This window comes from Protopterus annectens, chromosome 4.part0, assembly GCF_019279795.1.
Source record: "Protopterus annectens isolate FY-2018-M chromosome 4.part0, PAN1.0, whole genome shotgun sequence".
Classification (NCBI taxonomy): Eukaryota; Metazoa; Chordata; order Ceratodontiformes; family Protopteridae; genus Protopterus; species Protopterus annectens.
Genome location: NC_056733.1, coordinates 539,143,386 through 539,162,694, shown reverse-complemented (window position 1 = coordinate 539,162,694; position 19,309 = coordinate 539,143,386). Strand labels below are relative to the sequence as shown.

The window sequence follows — 19,309 nt, the reverse complement described above, 5'->3', positions numbered from 1 at the left end:
ATGGCAGTTAAATATATGTGGGAGGAGACTGAACAAAAGATAACACAAAAACTGAGAAACTGGAAGCTCTTGTTTATTGCTATGGATAGCAAAATACAACCAATGAAAATGGGTTTAATCCCTTTAGAACAGGCCAAGGCATATTTTTATCAACCAGAGGAGAAGTTGTGGACAATAATCAAATAGTTGAAGGAATTTATCTGGAAAGGGAAAAGGGTAAGGGTCGAAGTTGTGGACAATAATAAAGGAGTTGAAGGAATTTATCTGGAAAGGGAAAAGGGCATAAGGTCAAGTGGCATAAGCTGATCCTTCCAACAGAATAAGGTGGCTTGGGATTCCTTGATTTGAAGGGATATTTTAGAGCAACACAGTTAAGGCTCATATACATAACTCAAGCATAAAGCTATAATTCAAAGGGGAAAGGGATGATGATGCGGGGGGGGGGGGTTCAAGAAATAAGGACAGATTGGGATTTTGGGTACAGACCCTTAAGGAGAATAACAGCCATACACAATACTATATTTGTAAAGCGGCACTAAGTATAAGAACTGAGTCAACTTGAGAATGGAGAAAAGAGATTTTTGTCAACAGCGACGACTTCAATTAGGGTACAGAAAATAGGCAAGAGGGGACTGGAATTTACTGGATAAAAGTGACAAAGGAACCAAGATCCTGGGAGCAGATAACTAGATAAGGAAAATTAATCGAATGGGAAGAGAGCAATAAGACATTTGGACTGCAGGCTAGAGACTGCCTTCCTTATCAGGGAAAGATATCAGACTATAGACAAAAAGAAAGGAATGGAGGCATCCTAAGTGAAAGATCTGCTATATTAGAATTTTTAGTTGAATCTGGAACAGAAGCTGTTGATAAAAAAGGGACAATTAGTACTGCGTATAAAATATTGCATGATTACTATAGGAATCAATCAGAAGAAATTAGAAAGGATTAGGGAGACAGAGGGTTTCCTTGTGAATTGCTTATCCAATGGGAAAACATATGTCTGGTTCCCAAATATGCAACAAAGTCTAGAAGATTTAGGATTTTTGCTTGGTAGTGCCTGCATAGGTATTTTTATACCTCAAGCAGACTTCAAAGAAGTTTCCTTAGGCAAATGCCAAATGTTGGCTGTGTGATGTGGAAGAAAGAGGCAACTGTGAGCATATGTTTTGGGAGAGTAATGAGTTCATCCATCCAGCCATCCTCAACCTCCTTTCCCATTTTGCACATGGGGTTGGGGTGTCACTTCAGCAGTGACAATCATCTTGAGCCAGGGTTTATACTGCCGGGTGGCTAGTCCTGCTGCTGTATTACATTCGCACCACTCACTTGTCCGCAGACACTCACCTACGGCCAATTTGGAGTGTCCATTTCACCTATCACATTGTCTTTTGAATGTGGGAGGAAACCGGAGCACCTGGAGGAAACCCACATGACTGTACAGAGAAAGTACAGTTGTGTACACTTACCATAAATGTAGATGTTCAAGTGTATTATTCACTGTTGCAGTCATCACATTTGGGTTATCTGCTTGCAGTAGTCCTCAAGTCGGCCTGATTATCAAAGTCTTGGGTTCTGTGTCAGTTGCTGTCTCATCTTCCGTGACGTCAGGTAGTCAGGGGTATAAAGCATGCAGCCGATGCCATTACATCAGTTTTTCTTGCCCCAGATGTCCGGTGCCCCCCTTAATGGGAAGCAATTATATATATCAATTATATATATATATATATATATATATATATATATATATATACACACATATATATATATATATATACATACACACACAAAGTTATACCTCCAACAAAAAAGCAAATACACCAACATCTACATTTATGGTAAGTGTACACAACTGTACTATGTTCTTTGTATTTCACTGTTGCAGTCATCACATTTGGGTAGATTCCCAAAGCTAAGGATGGGAGGAGGAATTTAGATAGCATTAGGACCAGCTATAAGGCCCTGCAAGACTGCAGTGGCAAAACCAGCTCTGGATTTAGAGAAAATTGGCAAATGGTAATGCTTGGTGGAAGTATGTACAGAACTCCAGGTAGCAGCTTCTAGGATGTCCCTGGTAGGGGCACCTCTGAGAAAGGCTGTAGAAGTAGATGCAGCCCTTGTAGAATGTGGTCTTAGCCCCTTGTGGGATAGGTTTTCCATGGTGCTTATAGCAGAAATGAATGCAATGGCCTATCTATTTAGAAATGGTTTGTTTTGAAATGGCCTTCCCCTCTGCCCCGGCAGCAAATGCCACCAGCAGCTGTTCAGATTTCCTGAGAGGTTTAGTTCTGTCCAAGTAAAATCTAAGTTGTCTGTGCACATCTAAGGAGTGCAGTATCCGTTCCCCTTTGTTCTGTGGATTAGAAAAGAAAGTTAGCAAATGAATGGACTGATTAAGAGCCACACTGGATACTACCTTGGTTATGAAGGAGGGATTGGTCCTGAGGGACACCCTGTCCTCATAAAAGATGATGAAAGGCTCCACTGCCATAAGGGCCTGTAATTCAGACACCCTTCTTGCTGAAGTGATGGCTAAAAGGAAGGCTGTTTTCCAAGAAAGGAATTTCAACTCTGCATTTGTAGCTGGCTCAAAAGGAGGTAGAGTAAGTTTTTCCATTACAAAGTTAAGGTCCCAGGCTGGAGTAGGGGCTCTCCTGGGTGGTCTTAAGTTTTTGGCCCCTCTGAGGAACTGCTTCAGCAGTAGATGAGAGAAGAGGATTGGTTCTGTGTTGTAATGGGCTGAAATGACTGAGGCATGAATTTTGATGGAGGAAAAGGAAAGACCCTTATGAAGCATCTCAGTTAAGTATTGAAGAATCTGAGGTAAATTGGGCGCTGCTGTACTCATCCCCTGAGTTTGGTTCCAGGAACAAAATCTTTTCCATTTTTCACCATAAGATTTTCTAGTACTAGGCCTCCTTGCCTCCAGAATGACATCCAACACTTGTTTACTGAGGGATGGTAATGGAGAGATCCAGGTAATTAGCCAGGCTGCCAGGTTCAGGGTTTGAAGCTGAGGGTGCAGAATCTGGCCCTTCTGCTAGGACAGCAGGGTAGGGGTCTGAGGCAGGTGCCATGGTGCCAGCAGTGACACACTGCGTAAGAGGAGGTACCAGTGTTGGTGTAGCCAGTCTGGTGCAATCAGTATCGTCCTTGGTTTGTCCTGTTTGATCTTTAGTAGTACTTTGGAGAGGAGAGGCAGATGAGGAAAGGCATAAACTGATAGATTTTTCCAGGTGAAGGACAGGGCATCCACTTTCCAAGCTTGTTTGTGGGGAGTCCTTGTGCACAATTTGTCCAATTGGTAGTTCTCAGGGGAGGCAAACAGGTCTATCTCTGGGCTCCCCCATTTGTTTATCAACATGTTGAATGTCTTTGGTTCCAGTTTCCACTCGTGTGGGTCCATGAGATTTCTGCTTAGATCGTCTGCCAGTGTACTTAGCTTTCCTGGCAGGAATTGAGCCTGTAGGTGAACTTGGTAGCTCAAGGCTGTGTTCCACAGAGCCATGGCTAGTCTGCAGAGAGGGTATGAGTGGGCCCCCCCCCGCTTGTTTATGTACCACATAATAGTGGTGGTGTTGTCCATCTTTACCATAAATTGTCCTGGATGAATGTGGTCCTTGAAGGCTGTCGGAGCATTCTGTACAGCTAACATTTCTTTTTGATTGATATGCAGGTGCATTTGACTTGGGTTCCATTTGCCCTGAATGCACTTCCCTGCCAAGTGAGCCCTCATGCATAGTTTGATGTGTCTGTTGCTAGGGTTTGGGTGGCAGGGGGTAGAGTGAATGGCAGTCCCTTGTTTTGATGGCAGGTCTCTGCCCACCAAAGGAACTCTAATTGTAGGCAAGGTATGACAGAAATCATTGCTTCTAGATCCTGAGAATGTTGACAACATAGGCTTTTTAGATACCATTGTAGTTTACTCATATGCAGTCTTGCATATGGAATTAGGAGAATGCAGGAGGCCATGAACCCCAAGGCTTGCAGTATTTGTCTTGCAGATAGCAGGGTGTTTGTGGCCATTAGTTTGAAGTAAGCTGTCAAATTAACGTGTTTCTCTGGTGTGAGGAAAGCCATCTGGAAGGGTGTTCAAGCTTGCTCCCAGGAATACAATTTGTTGGCAGGGTACCAGATGTGATTTCTTTTCATTTATGGTGTACCCCCCACAGAAGATAGCACTTTTTGCACAAACGCCAGATGCTTCAATAGTATGTCCTGGCTTTCTGCTTGAATTAGACAATCGTCCAGGTATGGGTATATTTGAATATTTCTTTGCATGCAAAATGCAATGACTGGAGCTAGGCACTTTGTGAATACCCTGGGCACAGTAGATAAGCCAAAGGGCAGTGCAGAGAAAGTACAGTTGTGTACCTACCATAAATGTAGATGTTCGAGTGTATTCACTGTTGCAGTCATTACACTTGGGTTATCCTGCTGGCAGGCTACCCGCAGTCGGTCTGAATTCCAAAGTCCTGGTCCGGCGTCGGTTGCTGTCGCCTCTTCCCAGACGTCAGTGCGCCAGGGGTATAAAAGATGCAGCCAACGCCATTTTCTTCAGTTTTTCTTGCCCCAGATGTCAGGTGCCCCCAAAAGGGTAGGCTAAAAATTCTGCCCATAAAAAAGCATGCACATTACCTTCATCTACAAGCAAATACACCGCATAGGTTGTATAGAATAGAGAAGTACAGATAAGTCCCAGCAATGAAAGGGGGATGGTGGGAGGGTAACCTGGACTGCAACAGTGAATACACTCGAACATCTACGTTTATGGTAGGTACACAACTGTACTATGTTCATCGTGTTTCACTGTTGCAGTCATTACACTTGGGTTGAATCCCAAAGCTGAGGTTGGGTGGCTGGGCCTAAACAGAATTAGGAGTGGCTATGAGGCCCTGCAGAACTGCAGTGGCAAGCCTGCTCTGGATTTAGAGTAAAAAGGTAAATGGTAGTGCTTTGTAAAAGTGTGCATTGAAGTCCAAGTTGCAGCCTCCAAAATGTCCTTGGTTGGTACTCCTCTGAGAAAGGCTGCTGAAGTGGCTGCTGCTCTGGTAGAATGTAGCCTAATACCCTTAGGCACTGATTTGCCATGTTGTGAATAGCAGAAACAAATGCAGTGGCCTATCCATTTTGAAATAGTCTGCTTTGAAATAGTTTTTCCTTGCGATCCTGCAGCATATGCCACTAAGAGTTGCTCAGTCTTTCTGAAAGCTTTAGTTTTGTCCAAGTAGAAGTGTAGCTGTCTGTGTATGTCCAAGGAATGCAGAAGTCTCTCTCCCTTATTCTGTGGGTTTGGATAAAAGGTAGGCAAATGTATGGTTTGGTTAAGAGCCACACTGGACACTACCTTAGGCATAAATGTTGGGTTTGTCATTAGAGAAACCCTGTTTGGATGGAAAATAATAAAGGGTTCCACAGCCATTAGTGCCTGTAACTCTGAAACTCTTCTTGCTGAAGTTATTGCTAGGAGCGGAGCTGTTTTCCATGATAAGTATTTTATCTCAGCTGTATTGGCTGGCTCATAAGGAGGCAGAGTGAGTTTTTCCAAGACAAAATTGAGGTCCCATGCAGGTATCGGAGCTCTGCTTGGAGGTTTGATGTTTTTGGCCCCTCTGAGATACTGCCTTAGCAGTGGATGTGAAAAAATAGGTGGGTCCGTACTGTAATGAGCTGAAATGGCAGAGGCATGGATCTTAATTGATGAGAAGGACAGGCCTTTGTCCAGCATCTCAGTTAGGTATTGTAAAATCAGAGGAATATTTGGGTATAAGCGGGTCCATTCCTTGTGCCTGGTTCCAAGCACAGAATCTCTTCCATTTTTCTGCATAAGATTTTCTGATGCTGGGCCTCCTGGCCTCCAAAATAACATCCATAACTGCTTTAGAGAGAGGTGTGTTCTGAATGGTAACATTATCCGCCATGCAGCCAGATTTAGGGTTCTGAGTTGGCTGTGCAGGATCTGACTGTTTTGTTGGGTCAGCAAATAAGGAATTTGAGGTAATGTCCAGGCTGGGCCTTGAGACAAGCTCTTTAGGATTGGGTACCAGTGCTGGCGTGCCCAGTCTGGGGCAATCAGGATAATTTTTGGCTTCTCTTGTCTGACCTTTAGGAGTACCTTGGGGAGGAGAGGCAGTGGAGGAAAAGCATATACTGTAAGGGCTTTCCAGCTGAATGATAGGGCGTCCACTTTCCATGCTTGTTTGTGGTAAATCCGAGTGCAGAATCTCTGTAGCTGGCAGTTGTGAGGGGAGGCAAAAAATAGATCTATGTCTGGGCATCCTCATTTTCCTGTTATCATGCTGAAGATTTGTGGATCAAGTTTCCACTCGTGAGGATCCATGAGGTTTCTGCTTAGTTCTTCTGCCAGAGTATTTGTCTTTCCTGGCAGGAATTGTGCTTGCAGGTGTACTTGATAAGTCAATGCTGTATTCCACAAAGTCATGGCTTGTCCGCAGAGGGGGTAGGAATGTGTGCCTCCTTGCTTGTTTATGTACCACATGACTGTAGTATTGTCCGTCTTTATCAGCAGTTGTCCTGGATGAAGTAGATCCTTGAAAGCTGTCAGGGCATTCTGTACAGCTAGCATCTCTTTTTGATTGATATGAAGATGCATTTGGCTTGCGGGCCATGGGCCCGGAATACATTTTCCTGCCATGTGTGCCCCCCAGGCATAATCTGATGCATCTGTTGTTAGTGTCTGCCTGGTTGTGGGGAAAGTGAATGGCTGTCCCTTGTTGTGGTGACAGGCCTGTGCCCACCATCGAAACTCCTGTTGCAGGCAGGGAATTAAAGTAATTAATGTTTCCAGGATATGGCAATGTTGAGTCCAAACACTTTTTAGATACCGTTGTAGTTTCCTCATATGCAGTCTTGCATATGGAATTAGTAGAATGCAGGATGCCATGAAGCCCAAAGCCTGCAGAATTTTTCTTGCAAATAACTGGGTCTTTGTTGCTATCATTTTGAAGTAAGAAGTCAGTTGCCTTTGCTTGTCTGTCGTGAGATAAGCCATCTGGGCAGTTGTATTTAAGCTTGCACCCAGGAATATTATCTCTTGTGAGGGTACCAGTTTTGATTTCTTTTCGTTCACTGTGTACCCTAAGCAAATTAGTAGTCTTTTTACAAATGCCAGATGCTTCAGTAGAGTGTCCTTGTTCTCTGTTTGTATAAGGCAGTCGTCCAAGTAGGGATATATTTGTATTCCTCTTTGTCTGCAAAATGCAATTACTGGTGCCAGGCATTTTGTGAAGACTCTGGGCGCAGTAGATAAGCCAAAGGGCAGTGCAGAGAATTGGTAGTGCATTGAGCCAGCTATGAATCTGAGGTATACCTCTGCAAGATTGTCTTATTGGGACATGCAGGTATGCCTCTTTGAGGTCCAAAGTTACGAGCCAAACCTTCTTGCCCAGCATGGGCAGAAGCTGCTGCAGAGTCAAAATTTGAATTTTGGAACATCCAGAAAAGTGTTTAGAATAGATAGGTCCAGTATTGGTCTCCAGGCTTTGTCCTTTCTGGGTACCAAGAAAAGTCTTGAGTAAAATCCTTGTCCCTGCTCTAGCTGTGGTACTCGTTGAATAGAACCTCATGCCCATAAGGGATGAAACTTGCTTCTGTGCCTCTGCCCATTGATTGTGTGGCAGGTCTGGCATACCTTTTGTCTTTGGAAGAGTGTGAAAGTGGAACTTGTAGCCCTGACACACTATATTCAAGACCCATTTGTCCTGGGTGATCATGTGCCAATTTTGTGAAAAAAGTGTTAGTTTTCCCCCTAAGGGTGCTGCCAAAAGAAGAGTGTTTGGCATTGGCAGAGGAAAGTCATTGGGACTGTTTCCTGTATGGCTGTGATTTGTCTTCTCCGCTTTTGGAGGTAGAAGCACCTCATTGTTTAGGCCTGTATGAGCCTTGGGTCTGGGATCTGCCTCTAGGGCGTCTGTACCTGCCTCTTTGTGGCCTGTCTGACACTGGAAAGGACCAATTTTTAGAAGGCCAGTTCCTGCTAAATCTGGGTGGCTGTACCTGTAGGAAATCCTTAGCTGTCTGCATAGATTTTGCTTTATCCTCCATTTTCTTCAACACCTCTTCTGCCTTAACACCAAACAAAGTATCATGCTGTCATGGAGTATCTAATAATTTTGCTTTAACATGATCAGGCAGACTCTGTTCCTTTAACCAAGCATGCCTCCTAATGACAGAACCCGTGACAGCGGCCCTGCAAGAGACCTCCAGTGAATCAAAACCACACTGCAAAGTATGCTTTCCCACTTGTTCAGCTGCATGCAATAAATCCTGCATTTCCTTGTTATGAGAACATTCAGAATTTGTCATCATTTTCTGTTTTATAGGTTCATAGGTTCATACTAGGCTATCTGCCCTAGGGCATTTATAAGCCTAGCCAGAGTGTGTTTGGCTTTTGCCACCCATTTTAAATTAATTAATTAATTTTAATTTAGCAGTGACATTAAGTATTGCTGATATTTAAGCATATGAAACTGACAATTTAAAGCCCTTACAGCCAAGGTAGCAGAAGTGTAAACTTTTTTCCCCCATCTGTCCAGTGCCCTAGAATCCCTATCAGAGGGGACAGGGTTTTTTGCAGTGGAAGCCTTGACCCCTTTGGGACCCTGAGATATAGTTTCTGGGTCAGCAGCAGGGTTTTTATATAGAAATTTATGAGAATCTGGAACCCTGTAGTATCTGTCTGGCTTAACAGGTGCAGGGGTAAAGAGTCAGGAGACAGGCAGGACTCTGAAAATACATCATCTACAATGTCTAGAACAGGTGGAATAGCAAGAGGTCTGTGCTGAGGTAGTAAAAGAAAGTCTCTGAGCCTTTTCTTAGATTCTGAGTAATCTTGGCTCTCCCAGTGAAAATGCTCCCTCATAGTATGCAGGGTTTCCCCAAAAGAATAATCCTCAGGAGGAGAGGCTGAAGGAATAGATTCTTCAGCATCAGAATCCTCAGAGGGAGGAAGAGAGTATCCCTGTTCAGAAGAGGAGTCAGAGGAAATGGAAGCCTAATCAGAAGAGTCATATTCTGTCTCTTGCCTAGGCCTCTTATCAGGTGGGGGATGGGAACCCCTGATCAAAGTAATTAGGTCTTCGGCCATTTTAAGCATCTGTTTCTTAGGCATGGAAGTCTGTCCAGGAGAATGCTGTACTTGTTTCTTTGTCTTTAGAGCTGTTTTAGTCTTTGCCTTTGAAGCTGAGGTTTGCTTGACATATAACTGTGTAGGTCTGAAAACACCCTCAGAAGCCGATGCCTGCTCAGCGGCTCCGGACCCATCTGAGGGAATAGTTTCAGAGTGTCCAATACCTTGAGTATCCAGAGGCCTAGTCGGCTCCACGTGGGTGTCAGAAGCGGCCTGTGGCTCTGAGGTAGTGGGCTTCAGGGGCTGCGAAAGCACCTCACTGAGAACCGGTGACTGGCCTAGCGGAGACCTCGTCGGTTTTGGATCTCGGATCACTGTCCTTTTCCTTGCGTTTTTTATAAACTCCGGTCATCGGCTGTTCCGACGGCATTATATAATTAAATCTTCGGCCAAAGTAATGGAAGGCAAAATCGTACCGACGCTTAATAGTGCGTTGGTTAAATCTAGCACAAAACCGACAGCTAGCAACGGCATGGTCTGGGCAAGGAATACAGTAAGAATGAAAATCCTTATGAGGTATTTGCTTCCCACAAGAAATACAATTGTTAACTTTTTCTGACATCGGTCTGGAGCAAGAAAAAAGTTTCCTCAACGGGGTACTTAGCTTTATTGAAGACTTCGGATCTGAAATTCGATTTGAAAATCTCAGGAGTTGGCCGACCGGCACTTGCGAACTGCTTTTGCTTCGGGCACCGCGCAGCAAGAAAGACAGGGGAAAATGGCGTCGGCTGCATCTTTTATACCCCTGGCGCACTGACGTCAGGGAAGAGGCGCCAGCAACCGACGCCGGACCAGGACTTTGGAATTCAGGCCGACTGCGGGTAGCCTGACAGCAGGATAACCCAAGTGTAATGACTGCAGCAGTGAAACACGATGAACATCTAATAGTGCATGAAGCCTGCTTTGAAGCATAGGTATCTTATGCAAGATTCAATGATTGGGATGTGCAGGTAGGCTTCCTTTAAATCCAGTGTTGCCAACCAGGCATCCTTGCCTAGCATAGGAAGCAACTGGTGAAGAGTTACCATCTTGAATTTTGGGATCACCAAAAAAGTGTTTAGGATAGAGAGATCGAGGATAGATTACCAGGAGTTGTCTTTTCTGGGCACCAAGATAAGTCCCGAGTAGAAACCTTGTCCCCTTTCCTCTTCTGGGACAGTTTGAATAGCCCTTATACTTAAGGGAGAGAGAACTTGCTTTTGAGCCTCTGCCCACTGATTTAGGGGTAGATCTGGCCAACCGTTTGGGGTTGGTAAAGTGTGGAAGTGGAATCTGTATCCTTGGGAAACTAGATTTAAAACCCATTTGTCCTGGGTAATGAGTTCCCAGTTTTTTGCCTGCAGAGCAATCTTTCCCCCTAAAGGAGCAGTCAGTTGAGAATGGCTTGGAAGTTTTAAAGTTGTCACTGAGACAGTTTATCATAGGGGGGAGTCTTACTACTCCCTGCTTTGGAAGTGGGAGCCCCCCACTGCTTAGTCCTGTGCGTACCTTGGGACTGAAGCCTGAGTGTTCTGCTAGTTCTGGGTTTGGACTGAAGGCCTGGAAGAGGCAGGAAAGGACCAATTCTTAGAGGGCCAATGCCTACTAAATCTTGGAGGCTGTACTTGCAGGAAATCTTTAACAGTTTGCATAGATTTTGCTTTTTCCTCCATCTTTTTAAATACTACTTCTGCTTTGTTGCTAAAGAGGCGGTCCTGGTTTAAGGAGCATCCAGCAATTTAGCTTTAACATGATCTGGCAAAGATGGTTCCTTAAGCCAAGCATGCCTTCTAAGTACAGACCCAGTAACAGCCGCCCAAGCAAGATGCCTCTAGTGAATCAAAACCACATTGCAAAGTATGTTTTTCAACTTGTTCAGCAGAATGCATTAAATCCTGTAAATCCTTATTTTCAGCACAGTCAGGAATCAACATCATTTTCTGTTTAAACAATCCAATAATATGCTGCTGATACTTTGACATATGAAACTGGCCGTTTAAGGCCCTAATGACCAAGGTTGCAGAAGTGTATACCTTCTTAACCCATCTATCCAGCACCCCGGAATCTCTATCAGACAGGGTAGGATTTTTGGTAGTAGTAGCCTTAATGCCCTTGGGTCCCTGTGAAATGGTTTCAGGATCCGTAGTAGGATTTTTAAAGAGGAACTTGTGAGAGTCAGGAATCCTGTAATATCTATATGGTTTTCTGGGAGCAGGAGGTAAGGAGTCCGCGGCCAAGCTAGACTCCGAAAAGGCATCATCAACAATGTCCAGTACAGGGGGGGTAGCTAAAGGCCTGTGTTGGGGCAGGAGTAAGAAATCTCTAAGCCTCTTTTTAGAATCAGAGTAATCCCGGCTTTCCCAGCGAAAATGCTCCCTAAGAGTATGCAAGGTTTCACCAAAAGAGAAATCCTCTGGAGGGGAAGCAGAGGGAATAGAGTCCTCTGCAACAGAATCCTCATAGGTAGATAAGGGTAAATCCTGGTCATCAGAGGAAACAGAAATTTCAGAATCCTGATCAGAAGAATCATAAGTGAATTCAGTCCTAGGTCTCAGAGGGGGAAGGTTGGCTTCCCCTGATTAAAGTAATTAGGTCTTCAGCCATTCTTATCATTTGTTTTTTAGGCATAGAGGCATGACCATGCAGTCTGGGTGTCGGTTTTCTAGGCATGGATCGAGTTTTAGGCCTTGAAGAAGAAGACAGCATCAGTTTAATATGCAAGTCAGTAGGCCCGAATACACCTGCAGAAGCTGGTGCCTGCACAGCGGCTCTGGACGCATCCAAGGTAGAGACATCCACAGGTTCCACAGTTGAAGCATCTCACGGCATACCGGACACCGAATGGGTCTCAGTAGAGGCCTGAGAATCTGAAGTAGTGGGCATCGGGCTGCGAAAGCGCCTCACTGAGTACCGACGAACTGGCGAATAGCTTAGGAGAAGTGTCGTCGGCAGCTTTGGACCTAGACGGCCTATCTCTGTCTTTATCTTTGCGTTTTTTTCGGAATGTCGGTAGTTGGGTGGCTTACCAAAGCCATATCTGGATAACTGAACAGAGTACCAAAATATTTAGAACAGTAAGTATACAGACGACGAATAGTTTGTTGTTTAAATAAGGCACAAAACCGACAGGGAGGTAAGTCATGGTCAGGGACTAGGCAAGGAATACAGTATGAATGAGAATCTTTATGAGGTATTTGCTTTCACAAGAAATACAATTACTGACTTTTACTGACATCGCTCGGCTGGGGTGCCTTCTGTGCGGAGTCTGCATGTCCTGCTCGGTTTCCTCCCACATCCCAAAGACATGCTGCAGGTGGATTGGACACTCTAAATTGGCCCTAGGTGTGCATGTGAGTGTGCCTTCTGTGGAAGGTTGGGCGCCGGGCTGGCAACTCGACACCGTAAAACTCCACTGCCATTCAATGTGCGGACAAGGTGATCCGCTGTGGCGACCCCTTACCGGGAAAAAGCCGAAAAAAGAAGAAGAAGAAGAAGACTGACATCGGTTTAGAGCAAGAAAAAGTTTCCCCAACAGGGTACTTAGCTTTAGTTGAAGACTTCGGTTCTGAAACTCGAAAATGAAAATTTCAGGAGTCTGACGACCGGCACTTGTGAACTGCTTCTGCTTCGGGCACCGCACAACAAGAAAGACTGACATAATGGTGTCGGCTGCATGCTTTATGCCCCTGACTACCTGACGTTATGGAAGATGAGACAGCAACCGACGCAGGACCCAAGATTTTGATAATCAGGCCAACTGAGGGCTACTGTAAGCAGATAACCCAAATGTGATGACTGCAACAGTGAAACACGAAGAACATCTATTTTTGAGAGCAGCAACACTGCCTACTCACTACAGGCAATACAATTAAAACGAATGGTTTGGAAATAGACAACAAAATGGCAAGAACATACCAAGTTTGTCAAAAAGGCTAACTTATAGAAACTTAACACCATCCCTGAATGAAAGAAAGACAATGGTAAGTGTGAATGTGGGCAGTTACCTTTGCACCTGAGTTCCATACAGACAGACAGTGGGTGATTCTTCAACATCTCTTTACGTTTGTCATCAAGCTGTAGCCCTACAGTAGGTCGTCGCCGCTTCTACATTAGTAAAGGGAACAAAAGAACAACAAAGTTGTTCAAGTACACTGATAAAGTCACTCTGTCCAGACAAATTACGCTATGGAAGTCAGTAGCACAAATTGCATTTTAGTAGAACTGGCAAATCTTACTACACCCCAAAAATTACTTCAGTTCAATGAACAGGTCAAATACTAAAACAGTCTAGTCAACTTCACTTAACAGACAGAACATTTTCCAGTTTTAAAACAAATCTGAGCTTGCAAATTTTTTAAAATGGTCTCATCGAGTAATGCCACATCAAGCTCACAGCTTAAGTCAGTGTATGGGATTAAACAATGTCAACTAAAATAAATACTTCAACTGAAATGGCCCCAGTGAACAGGTAACAAAAAAGTATGGACTATAAACCTAATACATGTACTTTACAGATTCAGAACTGCATATACATATAGTGCAATGTTCTATGTGATCTTTTCAATGTAGACATGACGGGACATCTATTTATGTAACCCTTGTTAACCACGATTGAGCTTATCTGCACACCCTTTTCAGTCATGATACAGGCACAAGGCAAAGAAATAAATCAACATACAATAACAAAACATGTAATTATTAAACTAATTAGATGAGTTTAGTAAATATTTCAAAAAAGGCAAAACAAAATAACCTATTACAGTTCCTCTAGATAAGCAACAGACTTTTTGACATACACTGAAAAAAGGAGAACATAGCAATAGTATGAAAATATGGCCATACAATAACAAACTGGTTTTAATACCAAAATGATCTGAGGGCAGCACTGACATTAAAACCAAAAACAATGCAAAAAAACTAGCTGAACTAAAATGTATTTTAATGTCTTTATAAACATCACATTTCATACAGTTATAAATACACATTCAATTATGAAAGAGAAAACATTTTTTCATGCATTACACAAATATTTCTCTCTTAACAATTACTGTTCACTGTAACAATATTATACATTACTCAACTCCTGCATTCCCTGAAATAACACTCCTCCAGAACATTATTCTATATGTATTGCTCCCACAGATTCCATGTACTTCTATATAGTTCGCTCCTTTCCTTTTCGAATGATCTCATCTCCAGTTCTTTTATCTCCTTTACAAAGTTCAATAATTCTGTTACAGTTTTTTTTTTTATTATTTCCACTTTCTAGTGATTGCTTTTTTTATCAGCTGACAGTATTAAACTTAATAGAGCCTTAATGCATGTAGGTAATTCAGCTTCTATATCCCATCTTAAAAGAATCATTCCCTTAGTTAAAATAATTTGCTCCCACATCATTTCTGATAAAGATCACTGTAAAGAATTTCTACAAATCTCATCAACTCATTGCAGCACAAAAAACATGCTCCCACATAGACCTGTCTTTCCCATCCCATCTGGATCCCTTTAAACAAAACAGCTTTGCCATTTACCCACAAGTTCTCATCCCAAACGTCTGGAAACTGTTCCTGCCCTAATTCACAAGCTTACTTCTAAGCATTCTGTCATACAGCCAATTGTTAAATCCTCTGGCTCTGTGTTTAACGCACAGTATTCACAAACTGCACTTCTAATGTATTCACAGTCATCTCTGGCTTTGCTAATTTTATTCCACAGTAATAACAGTTCTCTGTTGTGCCTTTTTCAAGTTTTAAGCACATTCTCTCAAAACAGTTCCTGCTTCCATCCATACTACGGTTTTAATTCTTATTTGTACAGTATGCTTTATCATGCCTGAAAATGCAGCACTTACACAGAGTGCGGTTCCTTGCTTCACTTTTTACAGGTGTCATCCTGGTTATCAAGTAGTTGCCCATATTTTCATATTTATTTGCATAGTTTTTACTGTATCTAAGTTTTGAATTCACTTTATGTTCATATACAGCCTCAATCTTGCAGACATTAAACTCCTTTTAACACTTCACTTTTCCTGGTGTTAAGTCAATCAGGTCCGGTTCTTTTGGAATAATTTCTTATACTACAGACTATACTATCTCTGGTTAAGGAGTTACACAGTTGTCCTAATTCAAAATCACGTGCCCCTGCATCTTCATTCAGTGATACATGCACCAATATCTTTTTTTTTTTTAATCAATATTTTTTTATACAAAAAAAAATTTTTTTTACACAAGGCAAACTCCTCTTTGGTTTGCAGCACGCCTAAGTGGGAGGTTGGCATAATAGTTAAGGTGTTTACCTTATAGACACAACGTGCTGGTTTTGATTCTCACATGGGTTAATTGGCTATACTTAAAATGGCCCAAAAGGACAGTTAGCCTAGTACTAATCTATGAACCTCTGAACCTATGAATGTACATTTCAATACTGCAGTTCATCTCTTTCATCTTAAGAAAACGTCTTGAATACCTTACTATCCATCTTCTTCTGAAATATGATGAAATATGGCACAATAGACATTTTCCAATTTGCCCTCAAGACCACATCCAGTGAGATACAGCCCAAAATGTTGAAAGACTGGAAGTTCTCTAACATGTTCTCCTGCAATTTCTGAGACTTTGCTGGCTGTATGGCTCCCATTTCAAGACAAAATCCAAAGAAGTTTTATGTAAAACTGAGCTAGTGCACTAGCCCCGTTGAAAGTGCACACTTTCATGTGGATTAGAGTAATATACTCTGTACAGTTAAATTCCGCTGTTGGGTTTCTCAATTAAAAGCAAAACACTGAACTTCTGAAGAAATAAGCTTACATATCCAAGTCTTACTCAGGTTGCACAGTACTGAAAATGACAAGAAACATTTGTACAAAACGGCAAGACTATACATAAACAAGCAGATAAAATTAATTTGCATTTTTTTTCTTTCCATATTTGGCAGGAAAAAATAACTTAATACATTACTTCTGGCATAATGCCATATGTGTAATGAAAAGACTTGTTAAATATGTCAGGATGGAACATGAAGGTCATAAAATACATGAGGCACAGAACAGAGGTGATTTGTCATCTAGCCGTTGCTCACATGTTAACCCCTGAAATGAAACAATTTTGTCATATCCTCCTACGTATTCACCTGAAAGGATGGACATGGATGACCTGCAATCTGAAGTGGGCAAAAGGCAAGAGCTGAGCATCTGTGAACATCCTAAAAGCAGTGAACACTCAAAGAATCATGAAATAGAAATCTTGAGGCTATAAGCATAAGGACTGGAAGCAAAAATTCTTGAAATTCTGCACCATCAGAAGCCCTTTTTGCTTAGAAAGAGATAATACAGTTCTCCAAGATCTCTTTTTCTTGGGACCAGTAACAATGGGAGTAGAAATCCCCATTCTGACAGAAGGGCTCTATTGTCGCCGAGGTGAGAATTTCTTTGACAGATTCTGCCAAGGTTAAATGGAGTAGCAAACATTCTTGTGAAGGAACTCGATTCTGTACCAAACCCCCCGCCCGGTTTATGAACTCTCCAACAGCCAGAGCACACTACAAGAATATGAAAATGGATAGCATTCATCCTAGCTAACACAGAGAAGAAGAGTGGATACGAGACAGAAAAACATGGGAATCGCCCTCTTGGCTGGATGGAAAAAGTATTGCCTCTATGTAATTGACTGCCTTGACATCTGATGCCTCTTGAACGACTTCTCTCAGATGCCTTCTTTTGCATGAACTACTCAAATGAGAATGTTTGCAATAAAAAAGGTCACTGTCCAAAAAAAAAGTTATGTACTTACCATAACGTTCTATCTGTGTTGTTGCCTCTCATTTTCTCTTCAACTTATGGGTCTCGGACTCAAGAATCGGATCGGACTTGGACATATACTAAAGCTGTAGGCTCCAACATCTGAGGTCCTCCCCTACCCATGATGCCAATCTCCTCCAAATCCCTCAGATTGAGTTTGCTATAACCTAGCATAACACAACCAAAACAACCAAAGGAAAGAGACATTTAGAGAAAATTAATCAGTAAAACCATGACACTTCAAGAGCTCAGAGAGAAAAAGTAGTATCTGTCTACAAACAAAATCTGTTAGGTCCTTGAAAAGATAGGGGGGTGGATGGAGGGAAGGCTGAAGAACAAATGAGACACAACACAGATGGAATGTTATGGTGAGTACACTACTTCTTTATCTGATGTTGTTGCCTTCATTTGCTCTTCAACCTTTGGGACAGAGTCCCCAGCTACTAAAGAACTTGGGAGGCCCTCAAGGAAGGATATTCCTGAGTACAGCGGAATCAAAAGATGCCCTGGACCTGGAGATAATGTCCATCTTATACTGGGAAATAAAGGTATGATGGGTGGGGACCAGGTAGCCATTGTGAAAATCTGATCTATGGGAAGCGTGGACCAAAAAGCTGAAATAGAAACAGATCTGGTAGAATGGGCTTTAATCTGAGCAGGTAAAGAGGAATAAGCAAGTTTGATACATCTAGTAATCTAATGGGCTAGCGTAACCTTAGAAAATGGTTCAACTAATTTGGACTTAGAAAAGGATATGACAAGTTGATCTGAGGTTGTCTATGCACATCAAGTTTATGGAGAAGATACCCTCTCTTGTTTTGAAAGCTAGGAAAGAACACTGGAAGATTAAGGACTTGGTTTAAGTTAGCCTCTGAAGCTACCTTGGGCAAAAAGGAGGGATGAGGTTTACAAAACAAGTTTTGTAGTTCCAAAATCCTCTTAGATGAAGTGATAGCCATGAAGAAAATAGTTTTCCAGGTAAGGAACTTAAAGTCTACCTTCGCTGCAGGTTCAAAAGGAGATGAGACTGATACTGAAGAATTAAGATGAGGTCCCACGGAATGGAAGGTTCCTTAACTGGAGGATGTAGTAGAAAGGTACCCTTCAGGAAAGCCTTGCATAGTTTAGTTGAGACTAGAGAGAGAAAAACTCTCTCAAACATGAACATTGAAAATGGTAGCAAGTTATTATCTTAATCACAGAAAAACTTGCACGAGTGTTAAAAAGATGAGCTAAAAATTTAAAAACTGGGGGTACACAGGTGCATAAAAAAGGGTCCAAATTATTCTGATGGGCCCATAAAGAGAATCTAAAGTTTTCTCATGGAAGGTTTGTGGGCCACAACCAAAATTTTATTAACTGGAGAGGAAAGCCCGGGATTTCTAGCCATCATTGGAAGTGGAGAAACCAAGCAGTTAACTTCAGGTTTAGAAGATCTGGATGGGAGTGCCCCGAGGGGTGGGACAACAGATCTGGAGAGGGGATCCAGAGTCTATGGCAGACAGACCAGATGAGACCAAAGGAAGGGGAACCACATTTGACGGGGCCAAAAGGGGCAATAAGGATGACTTGGCACATCAATTGCTGTGCTTTCAGAAGAAATTTGGGAATGAGCAGGAAAGGCATAAAGTAGACGGGGGCAAGCATGGACTAGATCATCTCTCAGGGATTGTCCCTGTGGAGGGATCAGGGCAAAGAACTCGCTGCACTTGATGCTGGAGAGATGCAAACAGGTTGCAGCAAGGTTTACCCCATTTCTGGGTGATAACTTTTGCCACTGCAGGGTTTAGAGACCACTCGTGAGGTATCAGGATGGTTCTGCTGAGCCTGTCAGCTAGAATATTTGACTTCCCTGAAATGTGCATCGCTATGAGAAAGCAATCTGAAGAGATCGCCCACTGCCACAACCTCATGGCCTCTCAACACACGGGATAGGAGCTGGTTTCTCCTTGCTTGTTAATGCACCGGACCACAACATGTTGTCCATCTGAATTGCAATAGTTCTAGTGAGGAAAGAGGCACAGAGGGCTTGCAAAATGAGAAGCACTGCTCTCGCCTCCAGAACATTTATATGTAAATTGGTCTCTGGGAGGACCATGTGCCTTGAACTGTCTGTCCCAGATAATGCCCTCCCATGTGAGCTGGGATACATCTGTGGTCACAGTGGCCAAGGGGGGAGGACGAACGAAAGGCTGGCCTGGCAGCAGGTCCTCTGATTGCATCCACCAAATGATGGACTGTTTACATGCCAAGGAAATCCGGATAAGGTGGTTCAGAGGGTGACAGAGAAGTGACCATTGTACGGCTTAGGGACCTCTGAAGAACCCTAATATGCAGGCAGGCTAAGGGTACTGGGGTGATCATTACCGCCATGGACCCCAAGGCCC

The 19,309-nt window shown here is 42.9% G+C and overlaps 1 protein-coding gene across 2 annotated transcripts in view; it reads right to left on the bottom strand.

The window, feature by feature from the left end:
• THOC5 (THO complex 5) overlaps positions 1 to 19,309 on the bottom strand; it is a 1,209,707-nt gene that overhangs the window by 457,861 nt on the left and 732,537 nt on the right. For both annotated transcript variants that reach the window (XM_044068466.1, XM_044068467.1), the window contains one exon: positions 13,132 to 13,231. In XM_044068466.1, the coding sequence (XP_043924401.1) occupies positions 13,132 to 13,231 (100 nt within the window). The remainder of the gene's footprint in view (positions 1 to 13,131; positions 13,232 to 19,309) is intronic.